Genomic DNA, 18,240 nt, shown 5'->3' with positions numbered 1-18,240 from the left:
GTCTGTCTCTACAAGCTTCCTCCTCTCTGTGATTCTTCTCAGTTTCATTCCTTAATTCTAAAAGTTGAGCACAAGAAACTCCCGGTTTTTCCAACTCACAAGGACCTTTCTCCCCTTGGCCTTCATGTTGGTGATGACCTGTTGTAGCATAGCCCCATAATTCCCTGGGATCCCAGGACTGGACGAGGCTCCTCTCCTCAGGCCCAACGGGCCCTTATACACAACCATCACAACCATCACAACCTTTACAGCTGTTTGTGATTGTCCGATTGATTACTGGCATGCCACATTGGACTAAAGACGGCGGTGACAGGGTAAAGGCTGTTTTGTTCACCAGCACAGTCCCCAGAACGCAGAATATTGTCACCAAATAGTAGGTTCTCCACAAACTTTTGTACAGTAAATAATTAAACAAAAGCACTCCCGTTGAGTATTTTTTCTGGATCAGAGTAAAATCGAATTCAAAAAGAGTAAATTATTTTTTTTTACCAATGTGTACATGTCTGTAAATTCATCATAAACACCTATTCAAGTCATTCGACTCAAGGTTGTAGAATTGTTTTAATGGTCACGTTCAAACTCCACTGAATTTGTGATTTCTTGGGTTTTCTGCAAGTGTTTCTGTAAAGGCAGGCTTTGATGTTAGGTTTTCTTTAATTTTTATTAACAGTTACTAAGTTTTATTAACTATTCACACTTCCGCAACGTTCTATATGTTATTGATACTCATGTTGAAATGTTCCTTTAACTCATATAAGTTATTTTAAGATATGTCCCTACACTAAATTAATTTTCATCATATTAACAAAACCATATTAACAAAATCAAATTTTATAGAACTATGAGGTTAAAATCTGAAAGGCTTACTATTAAAAGTAATGTTAGAGAGCCACATAGTATTGTCCGTACATTTTCCCCTCCGTAGCTTTTATTTACTTTTTTCTTTAATAATAATCATCTTTCCCTTGCATTTTGGTAGAACCGCTCAAGTTTGCCGGGCACATTTTGTGTACCATTGTCACTTTAGCCCCTTTCCTACCTCCAATAGGGGTTTTAGCTCTGCTGGTGAATTGTCTGTCTTTCAGCCCTTCCCGGTCTCTCTTAGCTCTCTTGTCTTCCCAGCCTGCTGTCTTTGCATGTCACCTAGCTGTCTGCTTAAGCCTTCCTGCTCCAGTTTTACAGACGTCATCACTTCCTGCATTCTTTCAAAGCATTTAGTTCCCCAACACTTTACTCTAATTGTTGTAAAATATAGATATATACATTGGTAGGTGCAAAGATCTCCTGGGTGTTCAGGATTTTTTTTCACCAGTTCTACAGTAGATTTCATGTTTACTTTCCACTTTATTCACTTTCAAGTGCGATGAGCTTTGTCTATACTGTGTTGCCGTACTATGTATCTATACACTAAGCGTTTGCCAGCCCTGGCTTCCAGGCACTGTTCACTTGGGTGACGGTTAAATGCCATTCTCAAAGAAGGAATGGAGATATCGCAACTCAAAAACCACCAGTAGGTCTGCTCAACAGAGATTTCAGTTTTTCCTATGTTCACTATGTGGTTCATTGTCCTTTGAACCGATGGACTACCATGGGGGCAAAAATCACAAAATAACCTGCTGACAGATCTCTTTTTCTGTTCCCATTCATGAGTCTTTCCATGAAGCGTTTCGCCTTCCAAATACTGCATATCCAAATACTGTGTATTATGGACAATTGTCTTTTTGTTTTTCAGCCATAGTTGTTTTTTAGTATTTGTTTGTTTGCATGGGGATGGGTGTAGTGTAAGAACAAAGCACATTACTGTCTCCTAGGCTCTCTTGAGGTATTGAAAACACCATGAAGAACACAACAGACATAACCTCTGCCCTCCTGGAGTCCATAATTTACCCAAGATCCAGTTATTACGTACAAGTATGGCATGTTCCACATGTCCTAGAGAGAGCTAACTGTAGACAAAGAAGAACAAAATAGAAACACTGGGAATAGAAGCTTCATGGTGACTGCTTTTGACAGAATATTCCACATAAGACAGAGCTCCTTTTTGTGTTGGTTTAGACTTTTTATTTCAGGGACACAGAGACCAGAAACTAAAGAATTTTCTATGATTTTTTTCCAGAATGAATGGTAAATTTGATTTGGTTCTGTGGACGACAGAGGCACTTGTTAAAAAATGTTTTTCTATTATATTAATCTCTGGTAATCTGTTAAAAGTGATTTGGATTCCCGTAATTTTTAGTGGCTTTAAAATTTGATGCTGTTGACACATTTTATCTTTTTAAAATGCATTTTCATAGATATTTTTAGTGAAAAATTGGAAATAACTTCAGCAAGGAGTGTGAGCTAGAACCCATTTTAAAATTAAAGTGAGAAGTCATTTCAAGAGATGTTTAAGAGGCACATTCCACAGGGACTGGTGATAGATTAAATTGAGAGAGGGAGCCGTTTCACAAGACTCGGTTTTCGGCAAACAAATAGGTGAATGTGAGCCCTAGGAGGAAGCCTGGGCTAGAAACAAGAACTTGAAAGTCATGTCGCAGCCAGTTGCCATCTGAAGGCCGAAAGTCAAGTGTGGAAGACCCCAAAGCATGTATTCCCTTCACATGTTGAGTCTTGAAATAGGTCAAAAGATAACCCAAGTGAATAAAATTTTGCTCTGGGTGGCATGACTTAACACTCTTGAAAATAACAACAACGACTGTATTTCTCCTATACCTTCCAAGGGTCTCTCGCATCACCCATTTTTCCTTAACCACAACTCTTGCTCCCATAGAATCCCATTCGCCTCGAATTCTGATGTGCTTTATTAATTTGGAAGAAGCTGGTTAGTTTCCCAACATGATAAAATGGGGGCTTTAATAAGGAAGGGAGGTGACAGCCAAGCAAGGTGCACCACTAAGGGCCCTGGGACTTCCATCTACTTCTCACCCCACCCCTCCCCTCCCTTCCCTTTCACTTCCCAGAATCTCATCTCTTGCCACCCCTAACTATGAGTGCCTCCTTACTGGTCTCTCATAATCTTGGTTTACTCCTTTCTAATCCATTCCTCCTCACCTATGAGATTTGTGCATTTGTTTCTCCTAAAGCAGAATAAAGAGGTCAAGGCTTGGTTCTCGCCTTAACCATCGGGGGAAATCACAACCTTCCCCACAGAGTTCCTGTATAAAATGGGAAAAATTAGATTGCCTTGCCTTGCATCCTCCATGATAGAAAAGAGTAAAGGAGACAAAATATGTGAAGGCAAACACAAGTTCTACACACGTGATGGTACATCGCACTAGTTAGGGTAACACCGGCAGAGTGTAAGAGAAGCTCTGGTGTCTTCATAGCTTATCAAAGTAAGATTTCTTTTTTCCCTCCAGCAGGTAGGATTCACAGTGGTTCAGGGTCCCTGGCTTCTTTCTACCCCTTCCCCAGTGCCTCATAATTCTTCGCTCTGCCAGCAAATAAGAAAAAGGACTGGAAGAATCACCCCCGGGAAGCTTTTAAGGGCGAGGATTGCCAATCGTGTATATCACTTCCAAGTACATCCAGTTGGCTAGAACTCAGTCACGTGGTCATACTTAACTGGAGGGTTGGGAAATCTTGTTTAGCTGTTTATACAGGATGAGAAAGAAACGGACTTTGGTGAACACACCGCAATTTGTGATTTCTTGACGTTCCTATAACTCTACTGGATGAAGGGGGTACCAATGTAAGAAATATCTTTCTTAAAGAAAGTCAGTCATTGGGATGAACCAGACATACAAATAACCAGCTAGAACTTAAGATAAAATAAATGCTAAGTTTTAGGTTCAAAGTGCTAATGGCTTGTAGTGCACCAGAAATTACCAAGAGCCTACTAAGTGCCACAGCCTTTTCTGTGTACTTATTTTCTTTTAGGTACCATCCTTCTATTTACAGAAGAGAAATACTCAGGTTCAATTAAGCTGGACTCATCACCAAGCTCCAAATGACTATATGTGATGGTGATCTGCACTCAAGCCCAAGATGAAGGAGGAACTGATTTTGCCCGGTTATTTGAGGGAAGAATGTTTGACAGAAGAGACATTTCAAAGTGGTCCTCAAAGAGAAGCCCATAACTGACAGGGTGAAAATTTTAAAGAGTAAATCAGAACTTGTTACTCCCAGCTTAAAAAACCACTAATGCCTCCATCACACTTGGACTACAATCCAAACTCCTCCTTGCATTGACTTGCAAAGTCTGTATCTGGTTAGTGACCATCCCTATGACCTCATTGTGTCCCACATGCCCCAAGTCATCACCATCCTAACCCACTGTCTATTCCTCCTTTGTGCCAAGAGTACCTTAGGGCCTTTGAAATAGCTATTTCCTTTGCCTGGAGTGCTCCTGCTCTAGACTTTCATGGGTCTCTGAGACTCTTGTCCTGACACTTCACTGTTCTCTATTCTCCGTTATAATTCCCTTCCCAACATTTATCATTATCTGATATCTTTCTCTCTCTTTCTCTCCCTCTCTCTCTCTCTCCCTACTTCTTCCCTCCCTCCCTCCCTCCCTCCCTTCCTTCTTCTTTCCACTCTCTCCCATCAGCATGCCAGCCCCTTGAAAACATGAAGCTTCCCTACTCTCTCCACTGCCAAATCAAAACAATATGGCTCAGAAATTACTTGTCGAATAAATGCGTCCTATTTTGACAGGTTGAGAAATGGGGAAAATAAAGATACTAGAGACTGAGGGTAGCTTCAAGAGCCAAGGCAAGTTATATGTCAGCCTAAGGGGTTATGCACTTTCATACCTCACCTTTTTCTCTTAAGTCTGAATATGACATAGTCTCCTGTTTTATGAGATCCAGGGAGTCTGTTCGTGGACTATAACATGCTGTTGGTGGAAGATTGTGTATAATGGCTGGTACTTGTTCTTTCAAAAAGACTTAATGATGGTTGGGATGCTCCCCCAAAGGGCAAAGGCCAGCAGAGACTGTTGTACCATTCCAGACTCAAAGTATGGGGAGTGCTCTGCCTTGAAATATTAAGTTGAGAAGAGGTGGAAACAAAATCTGAAGCAGTGTGGAGAAAGGAAACATAGTTTTATTCAGCTAAACCCAACATCCTATCCTCAGGCTCCTTTAAAGCTAGAAAGAGGGCACATTTAGGACAAATAAAATATCATAACCCTTCATTGGCATAACACTATGTTTCCAAGATGTTTTTTTCTTTCATATATTTCAAAATCTGCACACAACATCTGTATGGTGGGTATAATTATTCCTATTCTATAAATTGAGTATATCAGGGTTCTGACGGGCAGTTTGCCTAAATTCCTTGAGGAAAATAATCCTGTCTAACTCATTCTTTTAGTGTTGTTTGTAAAGTTAAAAAGGGGGGGGGGGAGAAGAAAAAGAACAATAAAGGTCTATGGAATCGAATTGGATAAAACTCAGATGAATCAGAAATAGGTTTCCTAAGAATGCCTTGCCACTGGGTACCCATTTCTTCATCATTAAAGGTGAAGAGAAATAATTCACTTTTTTTTTTTTTTTTTTGCCACGGAGTCCAAAACGCCCTCAGCCCTGAAAAATAATGAACAGAGTGAACTCAGACATTTAAATTGCAACCAAAAAGATGTCAACGTCTCTAAACTGAGCCTGGAGGAAATCGGTCTTAGAAGGAAAGAAGATTGAGAGCTCCTTGTTTCAACATCTTGGCAAGATGACGGAATAACATAAGATCCTTTTCCTCAAATCAACCCTGTAAAATCAAAACAAGGAGAGGGAAGCAGCAAACCCAAAACTGTTAGTTTCGGTTCTGGCCAAGGCTGAGTAAGCACACTCCGTCCTGTCCCTCCTGCTCCACGCAGTGAACAACCCCGGACAGAATGCATGGAGTAGCGATCTGAAGAATATTTATAAAAATAAAATAAAAGCGGTAGCAGGCAGATTGGGGAAGGAAAGCAGAACTCGAAATAACACCAAACCAGTGATGACTTTCCTCTTTTTCCTCCTCCAGTATTTCTGAGCCTGGAGTCAAAGACAGTCTGAAACCCGTAAGTGTGCACCAGATGTGAGCTCTGTATTAGTTTGCTAGAACTATCAGAGCACAGTACCACACCCTGGGTGCCTTAAAAAAAAAAGACAGAAATGTATTATCTCACAGTTCCGGAGGATAGAAGTTCAAAATCAAGGTGTAAGCACTGCCAGTTCCTCCTGAGGGTCGTGAGGGAAGGATTTACTTCAAGCCTCTCTTTAGCTTGCAGATGGCTGTCTCCTTCCATCAGCTTCCCTTTATATGTATTGACATCCAAGCTTCCTTGTTTATAAGAGCATCAGCCATACCGGATTAGGGGATCGTCCTAGTCCAGTGTGGCTGAGCTACTTACATCTGCAATGATCCCATTTCCAAATAAAGTCGTGTTCTGACGTGCAAGTGTTAGGATGTCAACATATGAATTGAGGGTGGGGGTACAATTCGACGTGTACAAAGATTAAAAATGATAATAATGATAACCTTCTCTTTCTGGTCCAAGGAATAGATAGGAAAGAGGGTTCCTATGGGTCAGAGAGAAGAGTAGAGTCCCTTGGTTTTGTTTTGGTTTTGTTTTTCCTTCTCTCCCAACCCAGTCTCCAGGCAATCCCATGACATTAGTAGTGGGGGGACTGGCAGAGGAAGCCTTACTGACCAGGAAACCATTGCACTAAGGGAGTGGGAGGTGTTCCTTCTTACCATTCCATATACCCTGGTTCTTTGGCCCCTGATGTCTCAGTATGAGAAAGAACATGGCAAAGCTGGGAACCTACAGTGTCCTTTCCTAGACAGAAAACAAAGGTGGGACTGGGGATGAATGGGATGGATTTGGGGAGCCAGAATGTGTCTGGAAAATAACCAAAGGGAAATAAAGGGGTGCCATAAAAGGTATGAGCCCTTGAACTCTTGGGCTCGCCTTCGAGCTGTGCATTCATGGAGCTTGGTCTTAAACTGCATACAAAAGACTTTGAGAATTGAACAACGGGGTAAATCCTCACCCAGCTCCCAGACTGGCCACTCCATGATACACACGTGGGACAAATCTAAGTGGTCCTTCAAAGGCTTTGAAAATTAAGCCTACATTTGGAACCGCAGCCCAGAGAAAAGGACAGTAGGAATTTGTGACCTTGAACTAGGGCAATTCCTTGCTGAAACAAATAAAAAATATTCCCTATAGGATTTAAATGAGATTTAGGCCCTTGCAATATTCAAAATGTCCAAGATATAATCCAAAATTATAAACATGAAGAATGAAGAAACTATAATATCTTGCAAGGAAAAAAAAGTCAACTGTAGATATTAACCCTGAGGTGATGGAGATGTTGGAATTCTTATAGACAGAAGACTTCCGAGCTGTTAATTTAACCATGCTCCACAAAGTAAGGGTAACCACTTTTGAAATAAAAGAAACAACATGTAATTAGATAAATAGAAGTTATAACAAAGGATCAGCTGAAAAATAATACTTTTCACTGAATGGGCTCAGTAGCAAATTAGAGATGATAGAGAAAAAGTCAGTAAACTTCATGCTACCATCAGTAAAATCAATAAAAATTATCGAGTTTGAACAACAGAGAAGGAAAGTGATTGAAAAAGAAAAGGAGCCTTAGGACTGTTAAGATCAAAAAGGCTAAGCTCCAGATGGAAAAGAGAAAAAATACGAGGAAGAAAAATATTTTAAAGAGATAACGGCTAATATCTTCCCAAATGCGGCCAAAGACTTAAAGTTAAGTAATAATTGTAACATTGCATTATTTTTTATCGTTGTTGCTCTTGTTATGGACACCTATTGAGCACTTTGTTCCAGGGATCTGTTTTAAGTTCTTTACATACTTATTTAGTCATCAAGGAGTAACACATAGAAGTTCTCACCCAAGATCGCAGAGGTATTAAGTGGTAAAGACAAGAAACATATCCAAGAAGTATGTGTCCAAAGAACAAGGTCTTAGCCACAATGTAACACACCCTGCGGCTCATCTAGTGGGTCGGTCTCTCTTCCTCTGCATTTAGATTCTTAGTGGCAGTTACTTTGTTGTGCTGTACTGTTATTTTGTTTTTCAATTACGTGCTCTTGGTGTGGTGTCAAATATACGGATGCTTAAAAAATTGGAGGGAAGGGAAGCACCTGGGTGGCTCAGTCGGTTAAGCATCCAACTATTGGTTTGGGCTCAGGTCATGACCTCACGGTTTCATGGGTGTGAGCCCCGCATCAGGCTCTGGGCTGGCACCATGGAATCTGCTTGGGAGTCTCCCTCTCTCCCTACCCCTCCCCAGCTTGTGCTGTTTTTGTCTCTCTCAAAATAAATAAGTAAACTTTTTTTTTAATTTGAGGGGGAAAAGGATAAATACCTATACTACAGGGTCGTCTTAGTCTGTTTGGGCCACTATAACAAAATACCATACACCATATGCCTTATAAACAATATCATGGAGGTTGAAGTCCAAGATCAGTGCCAGCGTGGTTGGGTGAAGGCTCTTTTCTGATTGGAGACTTCTCATTGTGCCCTTGTGTGGCAGAAGGGGAAAGGGAGCTCTCTGGGGACTCTTTTATACGGGAACTAATCTTGTTCGTGAGGCCCCTGCCCTCATGATTTCATCATTTCCTGAAGTTTCCACCTCATAATACCACCACATTGGGCGTTAGCATTTCAACTTATGAATTTAAGGTGGGGAGGGGGCTCATAAACATTCAGACCATAGCCAGGGTGAAAGTTGTTTTTTTTTTTATGATTTACGATCTAATAAGACTGTAAATTTCTTAATGGAAGATACTCTGCTGATATTCTTATATTCCAAAGTATCTAATATGCTTCTGGTACATATAGCTGCTTAATTTAAACAATTTTGTGGTTTAACGAAATAGGCAGAAGACTCCATAATTTCCACACACACACACACACACACACACACACACACACAACAATGTTATAAGAAGATGTTCTGTTTCTACCTCTAACTAGTTTCCTAATCTTGGGAAAGTCACTTAATCTTTGAAGCCATGGCATCTTTTCGTAAACCAAGGAGCAAGCATCCCAATGCCCAACTAGAGTATATTGTGAAGAGTGCTGAGGTCACGTATGTGCAAATGCTTCGGAGAGCACGACGCAAATGACTTTTCCTTTGATTTAACTCATTGCAAGGGAGACGGGAATAAGTGAAGCAAACTAGATAAGGAGCTTCACTGGCTAGGAGAGGGCGTAGTGACTAATTCCAGCTGGGAGCATTGAAGGGTTGTGGGTAAAGAGTCAAACAAGCTGGGAAGGAGTTGCTTAAAGGAAAGGAGGCCAAGGCCAGAGTTACAGAGAGCTGCGTCCTTGCAAGGCGAGCTCCCACCTCAGGAACTTATTTCTGACCTCCTCTTCTCCCCGGAGCTTGGAAGAGATACGATCTCAGGGAACATGCTCAAAATGACTGCAACCATTTGGAACGCTTTGTAATCACGAGAGAGAACACCACACAGATGAAAAGCAGGAGACGAGGGAGGTTTTGAGATGAGCAGGCTTTTTACAAAACATCTTTCTTTTTTAATTTTGGTGATTGGTGGGGTGGGGAGGGGGGTTCTTTTCCTAACCGAACCAAACTAGTTTCTATCCAGTTGGGAAACTGGCAGATGTGTGCACACACATCTAACCGATCTGTGCACTTCAGGATGAATAAGAATACCTTGAGGAACTTATTTAAGGAGAGAAAAAAAATGGATTCCTAGGCTACATCCCCAGGGCCACTGATGCAGAGCTTACCTGGAGTTGGACCACGGTTCTTCACTTTAACACACAAGCAGGTGCTCCAGATGTAGGCAGTTCATTCTCACCAAGGAAAGATCGAAGATCGGGTCCATGCCAAAGCTGAGAGCACAGTATTTTGCACTCAAAGCAGCTCCAACATTGCTCAGACTCCCCTCCAAGAACAGCAGCTTGGGGATATGGACAGAGTGGGAGATTTGGAATCCACATTGGACTTTTCCAGATTGCTTTATTTTAGTCTTTGCATTTTCTTCTGCTCAGAAGCAAGAGTTTAAAAAACCAGACCTTGGCCTTGCACACCCTGCTGCCCCAGAGCCATCCACATGCTGCCCAGCCGTGGTCAACCCCGCCCTGTTCTTCGACATCACCGAGGATGGCAAGCCCTTGGGCCACGTCTCCTTTGAGCTGTTTGCAGCGTTCCAAAGACAGCAGAAAAAAATTCATGCTCTGAGCACTGGGGAGAAAGAATCTGGTTATAAAGTTTCTTGCTTTCACAGGATTATTCCAGGATTCACATACCCAAGTGGTAACTTCACACGCCATAATGGCACTGGTGGTAAACCCATCTCTGGGGAGAAATCTGAGATGAGAATTTCATCCTGAAGCATAGGGGTCCTGGCACCTTGTCCATGGTAAACGCTGGGTCTCACACAAATGGTTCCCAGTTTGTCATCTGCACTGCCAAGACGGACCGGTTGGATGGCAAGCAGGTGGTCTTTGGCCAGGTGACAGAGGGCATTAATATTGTGACAGCCATGGAGTGCCCTGGATCCAGGAATGGCAAGACCAGTAAGAAGATCACCATTGCTGGGGCGCCTGGGTGGCTCAGTCGGTTGGGCGGCCGACTTCGGCTCAGGTCATGATCTCGCGGCCCATGAGTTCGAGCCCCACGTCGGGCTCTGTGCTGACAGCTCAGAGCCTGGAGCCCGTTTCGGATTCTGTGTCTCCCTCTCTCTGGCCCTCCCCCATTCATGCTCTGTCTCTCTCTGTCTCAAAAATAAATAAACATTAAAAAAAATTAAAAAAAAAAAAAGAAGATCACCATTGCTGACTGTGGACAAATCTAATAAGTTTGACTTGTGTTTTATCTTAACTACCAGATCATTCCTTCTGTAGCGCGGGGGAGCACCCCTTCACCCCCCATCTGCTAGGAATATCTTGTCATCTTTGTGCCTCACTGCAGTCCTATGGGTTCCGTGTTTTCCTTGCTCCTCTCCAAGTCTAGCTGGATTGCAGAGTTGGGTTTATGGCTATAAAACAAAAACTAAACAACAAAACCAGATCTCATTAGCCAATGTTTACTTTAACCTTAGTTAAGACCCGGCCACTGTACCACCCAGTCCAGGAAACAATTCCATGGTGGACTTTCGAAAACAAGCTGAGGACAGAGCTGTGTTTTAATACCAAGCCAAATTCGATATGCAACACTCTCTTTTGTGATTTCCTACCCCCCCCCCCAAAAGAGAGGAAGAAACAATCAAGAACTAAACAAATAAAATGAAAATTACCTCCCTTTTATACTTTGGTGATGAAAAATGTTTCAAAGCCCTCGGAACACTCACAGAAATGATAATTACCTTCTGTTTTCCTGGGGTAAGCACGGGGACGTTTGGATTGTAATAGTCTCATCAGAGTGGTATAAACGGCAGCGTAAGCAATAAAAGTTGCTGAACATCTGGGCTCTGTCTACCCTTTAAAGGGTTTGTGAGCATCCGATAAAGAAGACGTTAGATGTTTTTATTTCAGGCCTTAGGGCAGTAGCATGGGCCCACAATGAAGTTATTCCGAGTTTGAATTTCTGGAAGTCACCTGTGAAAACTACTCTCAAAGCAGCCCATGGCCTAAAGTGAAGGATGTATCCGACCAAATCACATCTTTCCAGGGAAAACTAATTTCTTGGTGCAAGCTCTCTTTACTCTATTTGTCCTTGTGGAGACAACACGAATACCTGGGAACGTGTGCCTTGGGCCAAGGAGTGTGCTGGGAATTGTACAAGTGTCATGTAATTCCATGCGCCCTACAAACGTGTGGGGCTGAAATTACTATATTTTATAGATGAGAGAGCCAAGACTCAAAGGGGCAACATAACTTGCTTAATAGCAAAGAGATAGCAAATTGTAAGGGAATGCTGAATTGCCTGATTCGGGCCCCACCTGCAAAATTCCACTTGCTCGTCGCTCTGCTGGGAAGTCTTTAAAACCCTGCCCGCCTCAATGTGAGAGGACAGGGCTTTTGTCCCCCATTGCGGCCTGTGTGACAGGGGCCACAGTCTGGAAGATGTTGTAATTTGGGATTCATTTAACTGTTCCTACTGGTGGGCTGTACGTTGGAGAGAAGGAAGCACATCCGATGACATAACTTCTGGCAAGAGACATAACAGAGTACAGGTTCTGTTTCCAACATTTACTACCGATGCTTACCAGGGACAAGTTTTTGTCGGACGCTTAACCGACTGAGCCACCCGGGCGCCCCTCCCACCTACTTTCCTTATGGCCATAGTGTCGGGCGTGCTAGGGCCACTGAGGACACTGAAATACAGTAGAGTCTGATAAGAAACATGTCACTCGTTCATCCATTCATTCATTCATTCATTCACACATTGAATAAATATTTACTGAGTTCTGTATGTGCCAGGCACTTTTGCAGGAACTACGCAGGTAACAAAGATAAAGACAGACAAAAAACCCTGCCCTCATGAGATCCACAACCTTTCAGGAGAAGACAGACAATATACCAAAACAAGTATAATATGCTGCAATATCATAATAAGCAGAGAATTACAAATGAGGAGTTCTGGGGACACAGTGGCCGTTTTGTTTTGTTTTGTTTTGTTGTCATCATTTAATTTTAGTCCAAGTATAGTTAACAGACGGTGCTGTATGAGTTTCAGGTGTACAATATAGAGATTCAATTCAAAGTCCATACACCATCCAGGGCTCATCATGACAAATGCTCTCCTTAATCCTCACCCCTTATTTCAGAGGGTGGCTATTTTGAATAAGCTAATCGGGGAAGGACTCAGTGACAGGCTGACATCTGGACAGAGACCTCAAGGTGTTGAGGGAGCAAACCCTGAATATTCCAGAGAGAGGGGGGAGTCTAGGGAGAAGCAAGAGCAGCAGTAAAGGCTTGGAGAAAAGTTTTCCTGGTGTGCTAGTGCACCGGTGAGAGTGGCTGAAGACTGGGTCACCGTGGCTTCAGATTATATACCTAATCTTGGCACGGGGTGGGGGATGGATCAAGATATGAGGATCGTGGGGCGCCTGGGTGGCTCAGTCGGTTAAGAGTCCGGCTGCGGCTCAGGTCACGATCTCCCGGTTCGTGGGTGCGAGCCCCGCGTCGGGCTCTGTGCTGACAGCTCAGAGCCTGGAGGCTGCTTCAGATTCTGTGTCTCCCTCTCTCTCTGGCCCTCCCCCACTCACTCTGTGTGTGTGTCTCTCTCTCTCAAAAATAAAGAAACGTTAAAATTTTTTTTAAAAAATCCCTGTCTCCAGCAGGATGTGGAAGAACAAATAATGATATGCTCTGACGGCTGGTATGAGACAGGTAGATTGACAGATGGGTACATGTCTCTACAGACGGTTTCTGACTTACGATGTTTCTATTTAGGATTTTTAACTTTATGATAGTGCAAAAGAGATAGCCATTCAGCAGAAGCCATGCATCAAAATGTGAATTTGGATCCTTTCCGGGCTAGCAACGGGCAGTAAAGTCCTCTCTCGTGATGCTGGCCAGCCACAGGGAGCCACAGCCCCCAATCAGCCAGCTATTATGACTATAAACAACTGATACACTTAGAACCGTTTTGTTTGTCACTTTCAGCACAGTGCTCGATAAATTACATGAGACAGTCAACACCTTATTACCAAATAAGCTTTGTGTTGAATGATTTTGCCCACCTGTAGGCTAATCTAAGTGTTCTGAGCGTGTTTAAGTTAGTCTAAGTTAGGCTCTGATATTTGGTAGGTTGGGCGTATCACATGCATTTGGGACCTAGGATATTTTCAACTTATGATGGGCTTGTTGGAACACAGCCCCATAGTAAGTCAAGGAAAGTCTGTATATAGAATGTGTGTGTTTGCATGTGAATTGTGCTACCCCAAGTTTTCCCATATTTGTGCTGATTTCCTTAGTGTCCAGCTTAGCTGTTAAAAAGACTAATTGTTCCTGCAGACGCTTCTATTATTACACATACTGTGACCTATCGAATCAACATGATCGCTTTGATGCCAATTAGACTCCGCCCATGCGTGCTTACCTCTTAATAGCAGAGCTTACCTATCTCGCTAGGTAACATGAGGTGCAAGCCACATGCCTGAGCATTAGAAAGACACAGACGTACGTGCCTACGTGACTTTCTAGAAGAAAGTCAAGTTCATCTGCCTGGAAGTTGCTATGGTATAAGGCCCGTGGGTAACTCTAAAGTCAAAAACCCCTGATGGCTGAAATAGAAGGGAGTGAACTGGTATTTCTTGAGCACATCTCAAGTGTTAGGTACTTGGTTCTACGTTGTTGCGTTAAAACTTTAAAAAAGATCTGGATGCTCTTCCTGGACTGAAGAAGGACATTCCAATCCATAAGCACGTGTAAAAACCTCGCATCTGCCAAGACTAAGTGAAATAAGGTAGTAAAGTGCCTGGTCCGTAAAAGGAGCTCCATACATACAACATCCACAGAAGCAGCCACTCTCTTTTATAGCCATTGAGACCAAATCTTGTTTTAACACTATGATTTTCACCAAATGTTCTCCGGAAGCCATTTGACACATTCCAAACCATCCTTCAATAACACAGATAACTGGTATTCTCAACCCGGAGGGCTGCTCTCCCAGTTCGGACCATTTGGCTGTGGTCAGAAAGTTTGTGTCCATGAAGGGGGGCGGTACCATTATTTGGCACCAAAAGGAAAAATCCCGGGTGGGATTAATGAGTTTCAGTTACCATCTGGATGGCCGACTCCCAAATCCTTGCTTCAGTCCAGACCTCCATTCCACATTCTAGTAAATACCAACTACCTCCTTGACATTTACATGTGAGAACCCCCAGGTCCTTCACCTGGATCATGCCCAAAATGCGGCCATCCCCCCCTTGCCCACCACATTGAGTTGAACTCTGTCTCCCCACCGTCCCACCTGATAGATGATACATTCACTCCCCTGCTTGCCTCAGTTACAAACTTACAGTCTGAGTAAGACACTAGAAGTCAGAAAGGTCTAGATGCTTCCAATGTCACCTTCAACAAATATCTGTTAAGCACACGTTGTGTTTCGGGAACCTTGCTAAACGCCATGAGAAGTGGTGAGGAAAGTATTCATGGATATTCCAAAATGAGGTTAAAGATAAGGAATGCACTGCTCATGGATTGGGGACCTCAGGGGACACAATGGAATGCTTCGAAGAATTGAGTTGGGAAGTGGTAGAGGAGGGTAAAATATCACACCAATCAGCAAGGGGATAGGAGTTCAGAGGATGGCGGAGAAGATAGGCTTGGACTTCTAGAAGGGCAGAAGTAGGCAGGAGAATGAGCTCTGAGCATCTCATGGAGGACAGTGTCCAGCCCTCCCCCAGCTCCCAGGCCTAGAGATCTCATCTAGAAGCTTCTCAAGAGGAGCAAGGAAGCATCCTACCTGGCTACGCTCTCAGGCAACTCTCTGGGGCAATTGTCATCAAATCTGCCTCCCACAACTTCCAAATATCTCTACTTCTCTCCAGGACAACTACTCTACTCATATCAGCACTTGTCTGTGAATGGGGGTTCAGGGCAGGCTGCCCCCAAATATGCCACTTTAGCATATTGATTATCTTGAGTTACAGTAACTTAAGAAACAGCCAGTGTAAGAAGGACAACTGTCCCTCCTTTGTCCCCCTGAAACCAGGAAACGAGTCTCCCATGTGAAAGATGCCCTCTGGGTATCAGGAGAGAGACAGACGCCCTTATCACCAGAGACAGGGGATTTAGGGCCAAGAAGACTGTGAAAACAAACCTTGTTACTTCTTCACTAATTTGCTACTCCAAGCCCAAACTTCTCTGTCCTTTCAATTCTTCACAAATGTATCGTTTCTCTAAAAGGTATAAAAACTGCCTGCTTCGGTCACTTCTTTGAGTCTCAGGTGTCTGTTAGCTCCTGTCTGTATATTTGCATTCCAGTAATTCTCATGTGTCTGTGCTCATTTGAGATCTTCTTTACTCGGCCTTTGTTTTATTCCCTTTTACTCATCCTTCAAGTGTCCACTGTGACACCATTTCTTCCAGAAAGCATCACTTGTACGTGACATGCTGTTTACCTCATCACAGTAATTGTCATTCTGTATTCTAATTGCCTGTATATCGCTTCTTACCTACAATTACCTAGTGAGAACATTAACATTCTTGATGCCTAAAAAATGTCTTCTTCACCACTGAATGCCTGACCCCTTACACATGACATGGTGACATCAGAGGTGCTCAATAGCTATTTGTTATATTAGTTTAATGAATGATGGGCTGGGGCTGTCCCTGGTGGCCACGAAGGTGGCACTGGAGGTTATACTAATATGGAAATTACCTAAATCTTGCTTTAATCCCGGCTTCTTTATTCATAACCTGAATGGATTTGGTTAAGGGCTGAGCGTCAGTGTCCTTGTCTTTGACAAGGACACAACATGTACTCAGTAGGGTCATCATGAAGATTTAATGAGATAATATATGTGAGGCATCTTGCAAATAAGCATTGCCCAAAATCAGGCAGAGATTTTTAGATTTTATGATATCTTTTCACGAGATCTTTCCACATTTATTTTCCTGTTAAAGATCGCTCTTGCTTTTTCTTACGGCCAGATTTCGCCCCCAAATAACCATTTGAACCGGAGTCCTGGGGAGGTGGAAAATGGGTTGTGGGTGTGATTTGCTCCTGGCACAGAGAGTCCTGATACTCAATAAAGTTAACTTTCTCTTGCCTCTTGAAATAGTTGTCACTGGAATTCCTGTTGCCCTCCCCAAACTCAAGCTACTTTGTTCCTCCAGGTTGTAGGAAACTGCTCTGGATCCAGGGAAATGCCTGTGGCATCACTGTCATATTAGGAGGCTTAAGACAATGATATATGACATATGGAGTCAAGCAGACTCCGCCAGATTGATGAAGGGGAAGCCTCTTCGTAACACTGAGGGCATTTGGTCTGGCCGTCCCTCAAGGCTGGTTTCAAGGGCACCGTAAAGACAGGACAGAGGCAACCAGACAAATGGCTTTGGACAGAGAGGGCAGTCTTCCCTAGTATGGATATAACAAGCGCAGAACGTGGAATCAGAAGCACTGGGTCAGTGGAGAAAGGCAGAGCAGCGGATTCTGAATCATCCTGAATATGTGGCATTTATGGGAGCCATCAGCCATTTTTAATAAGGGAGATACAAACCCAGTAGAGGCCATGGGAAGTACGGATTAGGGGATAGTATCTAGAAGCAGTTGGGCAACACGTCTTGATATGAGGCAGCAAATGATTGAGTTTGGTAGAGAGAGTGAGGAGGGAAAGCAGGGCTGGATAGGAGAGAGAGGACACAGAAGGAATCAGTAGAACCTGAAAACCGATTCCAGGTTGAGTTTAAAGAAATGAATCCTCTCCAACTAGAAGAAAAATGGAACCAGAGCACAAGGAAGATGAAGGTCAGAAGACACATCTGTTCCTGTCACTACACCAGGAAGGTGCTGTAAGGCTGACAACTGATGGACGGGAGGTGCTTCCGTCTGCCTGGGGGGGCCGAGGGGTCACATGGGACTGTGTCCATGCGATGTCACAACATCTGGTCAGTCTGCTCCAAAATTCAGTCCGATGCTCGGTTTCACCCCCTGTGGAAGGAAGAGGCTGACAGAATGAGCTGCACTTCCTCACGGTGTCTCCTGGCCCAGACTTACTTGGCCTGGCTACTGGAAAATGATAAACTGAGTCACGACCGTGACGGCACATGGCCCCAGGGCAGCCCAGAGCATGTCTGTTTCTTAGCATCTGGACTGGACTTTACTTATGTGTATTGAAGGCTCTCAGGCTGGGGTGGGGAAGGAAGTTAGGAAAAGAAAAGCGGAAAATCCAAGAACCTGAAAGGTAATATCCATTGCACTCCCGGCAGCAATGGGTCTATTTTTACATCCGCCACATGGGGCAGAGGGCTTATGTTGTCATTTCAAACACCGCTTCGTCTTGACCAAGGCAGGATTATATGTGACAGCACTGAAATCAGAACATTTCTCCAGGCAGCGTAGCTAGAAGCCTTCTAATTGCTCTGGGTATCCGAAGTTACAAGGACCATCCCAGCTCGTCCCCTGCCTGGGAAAGAGAGATCATTAGTTCCCTAGACGGAAAACACTGAGGTTGCAAAAAGTGAATGAAACGCCCTACCAAACAATGCTCTCGTTGTGAGACGGTTTGCTCATGTTATAAAGGGGCTCAGGTCAGCCATCAGAGATACTAGAATGGTCTATATGTTTTTTAAGTGTCAACAGAAACTGGGATCCAAGAAAGACAAAGAGAAATGTTTAAGACTAATGTCT

The 18,240-nt window shown here is 43.3% G+C and overlaps 1 protein-coding gene across 1 annotated transcript in view; it reads left to right on the top strand.

Moving 5' to 3' along the window:
- LOC132664682 (uncharacterized) overlaps window positions 1-10,672 on the top strand; it is a 39,641-nt gene extending 28,969 nt beyond the window's left edge. The window contains 2 exon segments of the mRNA XM_060611542.3: window positions 9,984-10,302; window positions 10,305-10,672. Of these exon segments, the coding sequence (XP_060467525.3) occupies window positions 9,984-10,302; window positions 10,305-10,585 (600 nt within the window). The 3' untranslated portion in view covers window positions 10,586-10,672.
- Window positions 10,673-18,240: the final 7,568 nt, after the last annotated feature.

Source organism: Panthera onca, chromosome F2 (assembly GCF_046562875.1).
Source record: "Panthera onca isolate mPanOnc1 chromosome F2, mPanOnc1 haplotype 2, whole genome shotgun sequence".
Lineage (NCBI taxonomy): Eukaryota > Metazoa > Chordata > Mammalia > Carnivora > Felidae > Panthera > Panthera onca.
This window is presented reverse-complemented; position numbering and strand designations above follow the sequence as displayed.